At 33.6% G+C, this 13,141-nt stretch overlaps 1 protein-coding gene across 1 annotated transcript in view; it reads left to right on the top strand.

Annotated features, from left to right (window-relative positions):
* The window catches only part of LOC115942618 (protein eyes shut homolog), a 515,538-nt gene that overhangs the window by 52,502 nt on the left and 449,895 nt on the right, over positions 1 to 13,141 (top strand). The window contains exon 3 of the mRNA XM_081827581.1: positions 3,787 to 3,899. Coding sequence (XP_081683707.1) covers positions 3,787 to 3,899 — 113 coding nt within the window. The remainder of the gene's footprint in view (positions 1 to 3,786; positions 3,900 to 13,141) is intronic.

The following is a 13,141-nucleotide window of genomic DNA, read 5'->3' as shown; positions in this document are numbered from 1 at the left end:
AAGACATCCAGATGACCTAACAGGCACATGAAAAGATGCTGAACATCACTCATCTTCAGGGAAATGCAAATCAAAACCACAACGAGATACCACCTCAAACCTATCAGAATGACTGAAATTAACAAGTCAGGAAACAACAGATGTTGGTGAGGATGTAGAGAAAGGAGAACCCTCTTACACTGTTGGTGGGAATGCAAACTGGTGTAGCCATCCTGGAGAACAGTATGGAGGTTCCTCAAAAAGTTAAAAATAGAACTACCCTAGTTCAGCAATTGAACTATTAAGTATTTACCCAAGGCATACAGAAATGCTGATTCAAAGGGGCACTTGCACCCCAAATGTTTATAGGAGCATTATCAACAATAGGCAAATTATGAAAAAAGCCCAAATATCCATCAAAGACATGGATGCAGCTAGAGTGTATTATGCTAAGTGAAATAACTCAGTCAGAGAAAGACAAATTACCATGATTTCACTCATATGTGGAATTTAAGAAATAAAACAGATGAACATAGGGGAAGGGGAAAAAAAGAGAGGGAAGCTAACCATAAGAGACTCTTAACTATAGAGAACAAACTGAAGGTTGATGGAGGGAGGTGGGCAGGGGATGAGCTAAATGGGTGATGGGCATTAAGGAGGGCACTTGTGATGAGCACTGGGTGTTATATGTAAGTGATGAATCACTAAAATCTACTCCTGAAACCAATATTACACTATATGTTAACTAACTAGAATTTAAATAAAAATTTGGGGAAAAAAAAGGCATGAGAGTAAAGGCCATCAAATGCCAGAGATAGAATTAAATATTCTTCTATTAATATAGAGGTAGAAAAAATGAGATATATTGAAGATATATTTATAACAGACAAATTTGATGTAAAAAATGAGAACTCTATTATTATTACTGTTCAGTACTATAAATTATATTCTTGGAAGCTATGTGGTGGCCATTTTGCATTGTTTAGAAGTAACTGGGGGTCATTATTTCCTTATTTGTCTTGAACAAAAATAAGAACCAGATATGAAAAATCCCAGGAGTATATGTGAGTACAAAATTTTCTCATTGAAAGGGAGATAACATGCAACAATACCATTTCTATAATCTCATATAGGTGATTTTTCATGATTTCTTGTCCTTACTGAGTCTATTATGTGTGGTTACATTGTAACTTATGTCAATTATATATATTGTGTTTCCTTTTACTTTTAAAAATCCTGTCCCAGAAACCTAACTAACCAGATTATTATAAATTAATCAAATTCAAGGGGAAAAATGTTCCCAACACTAGAAATTATCTAAAAATCATGTGATTAGAGTTTACCATTCAGATTTAGTGTTTCTGGGTACAAGTTTGACTTATTTTTTACGAAATGAAATTTCCATATTCAAAGTGAGAAAGATGTACATGAGAATTTGGGAACCAATTAACTCATCCTGAACAAGAGCGCCTGAAGTAAATGTGGAAAGTTGTGAATCTATTAATACAGAAGAAATGAAAGAATTTTGAATTCATTCAAATTTAAAGGCTGTGGAAATTTTTTCTTTCTAACAAAGTCTAAGGTGAATAAATTAATATTTGTCTTTTAATCCATAATGTGTGAATGAGAGTTGAATCATAGAATTCTGTTAAGTATCATACAGTAATCATAGAACAATTTTCTTTTAGAGCATTTTTCTTTTTTTTTTTAAGATTTATTTGAGAGAGAGAACGTGAGAGAGAGAGATCATGAGCAGGGGGAGAGGTAGAGGGAGAAGCAGACTCCCCGTTGAGCAGGGAGCCTGATGCGGGACTGGATTCCAGAACACTGGGATCATGACTTAAGCTGAAAACAGACACTTAACTGACTGAGCCACCCAGGCACCCTAGAGCATTTTTCATAGCTTCGTATTTATTTAAAGAGCTATACCTTTCTCCATACTTTTCATCCCCATTAAGTAATAAGGATCTTTATGAACAGAGAAAAATATCTATTTAAACATGCACATACATTATGCTGTCTTTGAGCTATATTAAAATAAAGTATAACATTCATAATCATTGCTATCAATAGCATTTTTCCAAGACCATTTAAGTTTTTAATTTTTTAATTGTAAACTGTATATTAATTCACAAATTTAGATGTTTCAGGAGAGGTATATGTAAACTTTATCTTAAAATTTAAAAACTAGGTTCATATATAACTGTGATAAAAATACAAATTAAATTTGAAAAACAAAAAGATTAATGAAATCCATAAAAACTTTAAGCTAACAATTACAAATCAGTATTTTCCCTTCTGCAACATGTAAGAGCCAAGTATTTCTGTTTTCCTTGAAATGAACTGACTTCTTTGTAAACTTGCTGTGTGAAATATTGTTTTGTTTTCTAGTTCAGTCATTTTTGACACTTGTCAGAGTGTTACGTGTTGAGAGGTTTGTAGTACATTTGCTCTATATCAGAAAGAGGAAGAAAAAATTTAAAGGTTTTTAAACTAAGACTCTAAGTTAAATGATGAAATAAAATAAATTCACCCACCCTAAAATTTCTAAACAAGACAAAGACTTTCTTCCTTCCATCCTTCGTAATATTACACTCAATGAGAAACCAAGTCTTGAAAATGCAAATAGTTCTTATTTTTAATTCAAAAATCAAGGTAGACAACTTTTCAGTGTATAAATTCAGTGGTTCTCCTGTTCATAATTTGGTCCATCTTAGCTTGAAATTTTTTTTTTTTAAAGATTTTATTTATTTTTATTTGAGAGAGAGCGAATGAGAGAGAGGGAGTACATGAGAGGGGGGAGGGTCAGAGGGAGAAGCAGACTCCCTGCCGAGCAGGGAGCCCGATGTGGGACTCGATCCAGGGACTCCAGGATCATGACCTGAGCCAAAGGCAGTCGCTTAACCAACTGAGCCACCCAGGCGCCCCTTAGCTTGAAATTTTTAACAATATCAAGAACATAACAGAAGACAGAACCTGAAATAAATGCTTATATCTAACTATTGAACTCTGAGCTGTGCCCCTTTTAGTTTTTATTAACTTCTCTTTTTCACATAAATGGTAAACTCATAAGACATAAAATTAATAGAATAGTATTGTATGTTCACAGTGAATAAAGTGAGAAATCATATATCTGTTTATCTTTAAGAGGTTTTATTTGTTCATCAAAACTAATGCTTTCCAATGTCCTTATTTTCTTTTTTGCTTTTGGCCCTTTGGCAATCTTTCTAGTTGTTAATTTCTGCCCAAGTTATTCCTAAGGAGGAGAGGCCACACAACTGAACATAAAGGCATGCAGAATCCATCAGGGCTGCGGGATGTCACAAATATTCATAGTTTACTATGTTTCCTTTGACAACAGGAAGAGAAATTTTTCTTGATGCTTTGATAGCTGTGGATGGGGCAAGGTAACTAATGTCTGAAAGAAAAAGTGCAAGGAACAGAGACAAAAGATGGAAAAGTGTAATCATTGATGTGGAGGATGAGGGTATTAGCTTTTCTCCCATGTTTCAGCTATAATTCACTGTAATAATGAAAATTTTCTTTATTCATATGTAAATGATTCCTACAGTGATAAGATCTATAGATTCCAAGTAACTTTTGACTAAGGTAGTATTCTTTTATACTAATTTTTAGAATGATATTTATGAAAAGAATTGAATTACTTTCTACCAATATGTTGAATAAATCAACCCTACAATCTGATTGCACATTCTGACCAGTTTATGGCAAGAATAATATATTGAAGAAAATAATATAAACATCGTCTCTCTCTTTCCCCTCCTTCTTTTTCTCCCTCCATCTCAGATTTCTGGACCAGTTGAGAATTTTACTGGCTGCATAGAAGTTATAGAAATCAGTAACTGGGAATCTTTCATCCCATCCAAGGCAGTGAAAAAAATTCATGTGGACAATTGCAGGTAAAATCCACTAATGATTTTTTTCAAATTCTTGTTCAGATAACCACACCACAAGGTAACATTTCCATTTGAAATCATTTAATCACGACCAGACTGCATTTCCTTCACTTCGATATTGTTTCCTACTTACACACTTAATCTTTTTTACAGACTATAGATATTTAAGCTATATCCCAATTAAGTTGCATTATTTATAGTGAGTTTCAGCTTTGTGCTACATCACATATATCATGTCTGCCAGCAAATGATCAGTCTTGATCAGAAAATATCATCTGTCGAAGTGTTTCAAATATAAGCCTTCTGAAAGTCATGTATGTGGGCTATTGTTCAGTGCTAAAATGTCACTTTAAAAAATTGTCATTGTGCTTGAATTTCCATTATTAGTGGCATTCCTTTCAAATAACCTGCATCTGGCTACAGAACTATCTGTACGTGTGGTGGGGGGTGGGATGGAGGTGAAGTAGAGAGATGGCACATTAGACACAATATTAGGCATACATGCCATTGGTATGAATTAGTTAAAAAAAATTTTCCCTGACAGTTAAGAAAAAAGGATTATTTATGGAGCTTTATGGTGCATTGGAAAGGGTTCACACAGGTTAGAGAGGATGGCATGGTGTGGCAGGGTGTTTGATCACAGGACAGCATAAAAGGTTGTTTGTCAACAGCAGAAACACATTGATTTCACCAAAAAATTTTGAATTATTGAAATTCTTCTATATACTATGGTCCAAGGGAAATAAAGAGTCACACAGTGACTGTCGTTAAGGAGTTTATAGTGTATAGAGGAGATATTGATGAAATATTAAAATGAATATATAAATAGGAAGTGTGCTTTGGGAAAAATCACAAAAGGCTATGAGAACTTTACACATTTGAATATCATCACATCAGCTTCCTTCACAATTTGAGGGGGTGGTATATACTAAGAAATTAAAGAAATACTTTAAAAGATAAAAGGATAATTCATTCCCCAGTGTTTCAACTTTAGGCTACACATTTAAAATATATTTGTGGCACCTATCATACAGTGGTAGACAGGGTGCTTATTTTGTTTGTGTTTTGTTTTTACTCAAATGAAAACTTAATGTCTTACATTATACACAATAGATGGGTTCCAACAATTTTAATATAAATCAAATACTCGTAAGTCCTCATATTTTACCATTTATTTCTAATTTTTTTAAAGTTTATCTCCATTCTTGATTGATTTGAAGTTAGCAATATTTCCTAACAATTATTTAACTCTCAGATTCTTTGCTCTCTACCTTTTCTGTTAAATATGAGTTTGCAACTGATAGTTAAATGAATAATGAGCAGTTACTAGGTAGTAAATCCATTGAAAAGGATATAATCCTTTAATAATTTATATAATCATCTGCTAATGTAGCAATTGATAAAATTTTCTCTTTTCAATTTTGTAAAAGTAGGACACACTTAACTTTTGTTTGTAAGAATAAGTATAAACCTGGGGAGCCTAGGTTGCTTAGTCGATTGGGCATCTGCCTTTGGCTTGGGTCGTGGTCTCAGGGTCCTGGGAATCAAGCCCTGCATCTGGCTCTCTGCAGAGCCTGCTTCTCCCTCTCCCTTTGCCGCTCCCCCTGCTTATGCTCTCGCTCTCTTTCTCTGTCAAATAAATAAATAAAATCTTAAAAAAAAGAATAAGTAAAAAACAAAAACAGAAAATCCCTATGTAACCTCATCTACCTGCAAGCCAATTCTAAACCTTTTCTTGATCTCCTATAGAAGTCCTATTTTATTGACCTCCAGTGCCATTAATTTGACCTTCATTTTGTAATACTGTTTTTTTTTTTTAAAGATTTTATTTATTTATTTGACAGAGAGAGACACAGCGAGAGAGGGAACACAAGCAGGGGGAGTGGGAGAGGGAGAAGCAGGCTCCCCGCAGAGCAGGGAGCCTGATGTGGGACTCGATCCCAGGACCCTGGGATCATAACCTGAGCTGAAGGCAGTCGCTTAACCGACTGAGCCACCCAGGTGCCCGTAATACTGGTTCTTTAAACACTATATATGACTTAATGCTGCTAATGATATTATACTTCCCTATAGTATCCAGAACAGCTGTAGACATATGAGGGGCATTTTGCTTGTAATTAGGGTTAGAGCAAGCAGAGACTATTAAATTTCTCTGAACATTTACTCTGCTTCTCTCACCAACCCCTAATAGCACTTTTTTTCATTTCGGATCACCTCTCTTAAGAGAGGCATTATACTAGATTGGTCTAGAATGTGGTTTTCAAAGCCTAATTCTGCAAATAATTGTATGACACCGGGTAAGGTTTAAAAGTTCCCCATCCCTCAGTCTTATCTGTGAAATCAGAAAAATAACTCATGCCTCATAACTCTCTGCCATCATAATGTTGTAAAAAAGATAAAATTGGACTCTCTTCTTTGTTAAAAGTTCAGTGACATTGGCCTTCATTTCCAAATTTGCTATTTCCAGAAAATTGCATCTTCTAGTTCCTCTTCCAGAACCCTCTTCTCCCTCTCTTCATCTCCCTCATTCACAAGTCTGGCTTCTTCTCAGCATTTAGACTGCAGCTTTACTATGACCTCATCCAAGAGACCTTCCTAGATGACCCAAAATGAAATGAGCCCCCACCCATGTCTCCTACTCACTGTTTATTTCCATATTTCTTTTTATTCTTAACAAGGGCTGACACTGTTTGAAGATATTTATTTGTCCATAGGTTTCTTTTATGATTCTCTTCACCATAATGTGTGCTTCTTGTTGGCATGAACACTGTAGACCCCTTTCACTGCTATTTCCTCAAGGCCTGGAATAGTAGATGCTAAAAAATTTGCTGTATAAAGTATCTTGTGATTCAACTATGATTATTTCTTCCCACAAATTTTTATTATGAAATTTTTTTTAGATTTACTCTACAGAGTGATTCTCAAACTTTTTGGTCTTTACAATCTTAAAAAGAGTGCTGTTATTGTGGACCGCAAAGAGCTTTTTTAATGTGAAATATATTTATCAGTATTTACTATATTAGAAATGAAAACTAAGGAAGTTTAAATATATTTATTATTGAGCTCATAAAATAAAAAGATAAGTTCATTACATATTAATATAAATAATATGGAATAGCATATTTTTATGAAAAATACCTATACTTATTAAAACAAAAATGAAAAGGAGTGGCAATGTTTCACATATTTTGCAAATGTATTTATTGTCAGGCTTCATGAAGACATCTGGATATTTATATGTGTTTCTGTATTCAATCTGTATAATAATTATTCTACTGAAATAGTTGAAGAAATTCTGGCCTCATCATATGTATTTAGAAATGATAGCAATATTTTCCTAACCTTTTATATAATTAGGAATACTCTTCTTTGATATTGCACCAAAACTTGGTAAGTAATAGGTTCTTAAAGGTTAGTTGCAATGTGGAATGTGAAACCTGATGACCAATGGACCTGTTATACTCTGTTAAATTAAAATCCATTGTTCTTTTTCACATTTTGATTGGATCTTTTACCCATGCACAATTTTGTACTATCACTTGGAAAATATTGACTTCTTGAGTTATTCAGCTATTGCAAATGTCAACACATATCACTATAAAAAATTCTGTGACTAGTATATAATATTAATTCATATATAATATTATTATATTATTTTCTATATATGTGTATATATATATATTTTTTTTTTTTTGAGAGAGAGAGAGCAGGGAGAGGCAGAGAGAAAGGGGGGGATTTTGAGCAGGCTCCACACTCATCACAGAGCCCAATGCGGGTCTCAGTCTCACAACCTGAGATCATAACCTGAGCCAAAATCAAGAGTCAGAGGCCCAACTGACTGAGCCACCCAGGCTCCCCTCCTATATGTTTTAATAGTCACCTACATTTGCTTCACCTATGTTCTTAATAAGTAAATAGTATATACCTCAGGCACAGGACTGTTATCATCATATATTGGCTTATGTCTTATGCCAAGTATGAAAGACTGATCATTTAGGCTGCACAGACAGATATCAATATAGTATGACATCAAGAACAGCTCAATCAGTTTTTGCACCTCTAGTTTTCTGCCCTAGAGAAGCACAGAGATATGATCTGATGACACTCTGAATAACCTTCTTAAAAATAATAAAACATTGGAAAGTAAGGAAATGGATGTTTAAAGAGATGATAAATATGATGGAATTACTTATAAGTCAGTTGAAAACAATGAAATACATGTATATGTACCCATATGGATAGATCTTGAAACATACCCCATTGAGTGAGAAAAAAGAAGATAGCTATAGCAACATATCATTTGTGTGCATTTAAGAATCTGCTTTACAGGGCGCCTGGGTGGCTCAGTTGGTTAAGCGACTGCCTTCGGCTCAGGTCATGATCCTGGAGTCCCTGGATTGAGTCCCGCATCGGGCTCCCTGCTCGGCAGGGAGCCTGCTTCTCCCTCTCCCGCTCCCCCCTCTTGTGCTCTCTCTCTCTCTCTCTCACTCTCTCTCTCAAATAAATAAATAAAATCTTTAAAAAAAAAAAAAAAGAATCTGCTTTACATACAACCAACTTACCTTTACTACACATTCTCATATTTCTCTATATAATATTAAATACTCTAGATTATTTGTACCCTGTCTCTTTTAAATAATTACTATTTCTGGAGGAATGTGTTGTATAATGGGGAGAAGAATCCAAACAGAAAGAAATGATTCAGAAACAAAAAACAAAGCATCAGAGATCATTTTCCACTTTTTAATTCTTTATTAACAAATCAGCTCAATAGGATATTAGTATCATTAAATCAAACATTACTAGCTTTCAAAAGGGAGTAAGTTATAAGGCATATAGCATGCTGTTATAAATTTGTGGTAATAATCTAGAATCCTACTTTTAAGCAAATATTTGATTTAAACGTTTTATTAGTAAAAGGCTAAGGTATAGAGTTTTAACATTCTAGTAAAACATCAGTGCTATTTTTTTTTTTTTACAAAATAAGCATCCACTATCATTTTCAAGTAGATAATATGAACCTTCAAAACAAAGTGTAGAAGCAAAATTTGATTACCCAGAAATGGGAGTCCAAAGTTCATCATTTTATTCATTCAAATAATGTAGTCAAATTAAATCTAAAATGAAACAAGAGAAATGAAGTAAATTACAATTTTCTCTAGTGTTTTAGCCATTCAGATACTTGTCTATGACAGTGTGCTGTGAGATTGACATACTCTTGGCCTCCTGGAGACATGATTATCATTTACATGTGAAGACCAGATTATGGACAAGAGCTGAAATTGTAGTTTGAGATTTATTCTATATTTGTATATTTGAGACTGAAGCAGAGAGGACTCTCTACATGAAACTAAATTTATCACAGATGTAGGAATTCTATTTTGGGTATGCCTTGACATGGCTACCTTTTGTGACTGCCAGCTTAGTGTAGTGTTTTTCAAATAGCTAATTTGTGCCATGAGCTGCTGATTCCCATGACGAGAACAATAGCATAGGAGACCTGCCTTCAGAAAATTCTGTTACTATCTACCAGACTGTGTGATAATAGACCATAGAGTAACAGCCAACAACAACAACAACAGTATTAAATAAATAAAATAATAAGTATTTTATTTCTGTATTCTTCATTTTTAAGACTTAGAGTCTAGTAAAACTGGGTTGACAGCTTGAAGGATTCATATGTGTTTACATTATTTCTTTTCTACTATATAGTATTGCTTCTGTCAACTTTATAATATTTTTAAAATCTGACTATCTGGAGCGCCTAGGTGGCTCATTCAGTTAAGCATCTGCCTTTGGCTCAGGTCATAATCCCAGGGCCCTGGGATTGAGCCCCGCTTTGGGCTCCTGCTCAGTGGGGAGCCTGCTTCTCCCCCTCCCTCTGCCCTCCCCACCTGCTGATGCTCACTCTCTCTTTGGCTCTCTGTCTTTCTCTCTCTTAAATAAATAAATAAAATCTTTTTAAAAAAATAAAAAATTAAAAATCTTATTATTTAATTTATACCTGTAAAATCTATTTTTATTATTTTTAAATATCTTATAAAAATTTTATGTATCTTCAATGTACAATGTGGTGATTTAATATACATATACACAGTGAAATGACTACTACAGTCAAACTAATTAACATATCCATCTCCTCATAAAGTTACCATTTGTTCTAATGGTGAGACCACCTGAAAACTACTCTCATAGCAAATTTCCAGTATTTAATACAGTATTATTAACCATGATCATCATATTGTATATTAGATCTCTAAACTATATGAACTACAAAACTCTAATCCTACATAAATTCAATTATATACCCTTAACCAACATCTCCCCATTACCCTTCACCTACCTGAACCTGGTAACCACCATTCTACTCTCTGCTTCTATGTATTTGACTTTTTTAGATTCCACATATAAGTGAGATCATGCAATTTTTTTCTTTCTGCATGTAGCTTATTTCACCTAGCATAATGTCTTCTAGGTTCATCCATGTTGTCATAAATGGCAGGATCTCCTTCTTGTTTAAGGCTGAATAATATTCTGTTATTCATATATACCATAGTTTCTTTATCCATTCATCATTGATGAACACTTAGATTGTTTCCATATCTTGGCTGTGAATAATGCTTCAGTGAATATGGAAGTGCAGATATCTCTTCAAGTTACTGATCTCATTTCCTTTGCATATATACCCAAAAGAAGGATTGCTGGATCATTTGGTAATTCTATTTTTAGTTTTTTGAACTCCATACTGTGTTCTATTAGTAGCTATACCAATTTACATTCCCACCAGCAATGTAAGGGCTCCCCTTTTCTTCACATCCCTGCCAAGATTTACTGTCTTTTCTCTCTCCCTGCCTCCTTCTTTTTCTTTCTTTCTTTCTTTCTTTCTTTCTTTCTTTCTTTCTTTCTTTCTTTCTTTCTTTCTTTTCTTTTCTTTCTTTTCTTTCTTTCTTTTTTCTTTCTTTCTTTCTCTCTTTTTCCCTTCCTTCCTTCCCTTCTTTTCTTTTCTTTTCTTTTCTTTTCTTTTCTTTCTTTCTTAGCCATCCTAACATGTATGAAGTGATATCTCATTGTGGTTGAAATTTGTGTTTTTCTGATGATTACTCATGTTGAGCTTCTTTTCATATTTCTGCCATGAGCTCCTGATTCCCAATGGCCATTTGTATATCTTCTTTGGAAAAAGTCTATTCTTTTGGCCGTTTTTAAATTGGATTGTTTGTCTTTTTGCTATTGAGTCAAATGAGTTTCTTATAAATTTTGGATATTAACCCTTTATTAGATATATGGTTTATAGATATTTTCTACCAGTCCATAGGTTGCATTTTCATTTTGTTGATGGTTTCCTTTGCTATGTAAAAGCTTTTTTTTTTAATGTAGTCCCATTTTTGTATTTTTTGCTTTTTTTGCCTGAGGTTCCTTGTCATCCAAAAAAATCATTGGCATGGCCAATTTCAGAAAATTTCCCCTATGTTTTCTTCTAGGAGTTTTATAGTTTCAAGTCTTCCATTTAAGTTTTTAATCCATTTTAAATTGATTTTTATTTATAGCATCAGATAAGAGTCCAATTTCATTCTTTTGCATGTGGATATCTTGTTTTCCCAACACCATTTATTAATCTTTAAATAGGGGTGCCTATTTAAATTAAATTAAATTAAATTAGAGGTGCCTGGGTGGCTCAGTCGGTTACACGTCTGCCTTCTGCTTGGGTCATGATCCCGGCATCCTGGTCTCGAGCCTCACATCGGGCTCCCTGCTCAGCAAGAAGTCTGCTTGTCCCTCTCCCTCTGCCCTTACTCCCACTCGTGCTCGCTCTCTCTCTCTCCCTCTCGCCTCTCTCTCAAATAAATAAATAAAATTTTTAAATATGTAGATTTACATTGAAGATATATTAAATTATTAAAAGATGATGGGATCAACCATGTCAAGTATTTTAATCCGTTCATATTTGAAATTTAAGGGTATAGTGGAAACTTTGCTTCGTAAAGTCATGCTGGGAAGATGTTTTAGCTATATTTTAATCAAATTCTACAGTTCTACATGAAGGAAAATGTAGAGATGATATACTTATATACTTGAAAAATATATGTATCTTCTCAGACAGCTTTGATTTGATTCCTGTATGGCAGACATTTTTGTTTGTTTTTGCTTTTAATTTGTATTTGTCTTGGAAATTTAGGATAAAAAATATATTACATGCACACACAACCACACACACACACACACACACGGAAATAGGTCTTTTTTATTTCTGAACTCTTCAAATCCAAACTAATTAATCCTAACAGTCTTAATCATAAATAAAATTTAGAAAATGCATAGTTATTATATCTAAATACACCTGAACATTTTTATCAAATTGTATTTTTTGAAATTTTTGATATCTTAAATCTACTTCATAATATTTAAAAATATTTTCTTCTCTAGAATTCCATAGTGGACTTAATTACATACATCAGGATTCTTATGATTTGGGTATGACAAGATGTCCCTAATCTATATGGGTAGAGTTTACTTATTAATAAATGTGGGCAAAAAGAATAGACACATAAATTCCCCAAGTAGTTGTGTCTAAAGATACAGTAGAATAAAACTAATAAATGCATAATTGACATCTTCAACAATCTAAGCTTTACATACATCTAAGGTAATTAATTACATGTCTGTGGACATAACATGTATTATTTGGCCACGCCTCAAATATTAGCAATAGAATGACCAGTTTTATGGAATTCTAATTTCCTGATGTATCTGAAAATGACTTGAATCCGATGTATGTGTCATTTCTGTCTTCCCCATAATCATGAGGGAACCTGTGTTTAAATGGATAGCTTTTTTAAAACTCTTTTTACTTATATTTTTCAAGTGAAGTGATACCTTGATGTTACTTACACTCTGATTCTAAAGCTCGGAGCAATCAAGTAGAAAGGGAAGAACAGTAACTCTGGAACCACACACTGAATGGTGGTTGTGCCACTTACTATCTCTGTGACTTAATTCGTCCTTCATTTATAAATGGTGATAATAATACTGGCCACGGAGTGTTGCTGTTGTAAGAGGTTCATAACTTAATATATATTTAAAAACTTCTCTTAATGGTGTCAAATGCCTACTACACACTTTATTATTACTAGCTAGCTGTTGTTGTCATTGTAATTGTTGTTTATCATTTGTTCTTCCACAAATAAAAGATTAACATAGTCCTTTTTCTTAATTTTTCCAAAATTTGACCATTGGGAGTCAGGAAAAAG

This window comes from Leptonychotes weddellii, chromosome 8 (genome assembly GCF_054177405.1).
Source record: "Leptonychotes weddellii isolate Sample4059 chromosome 8, ASM5417740v2, whole genome shotgun sequence".
NCBI classification, from domain to species: domain Eukaryota; kingdom Metazoa; phylum Chordata; class Mammalia; order Carnivora; family Phocidae; genus Leptonychotes; species Leptonychotes weddellii.
This window is presented reverse-complemented; position numbering and strand designations above follow the sequence as displayed.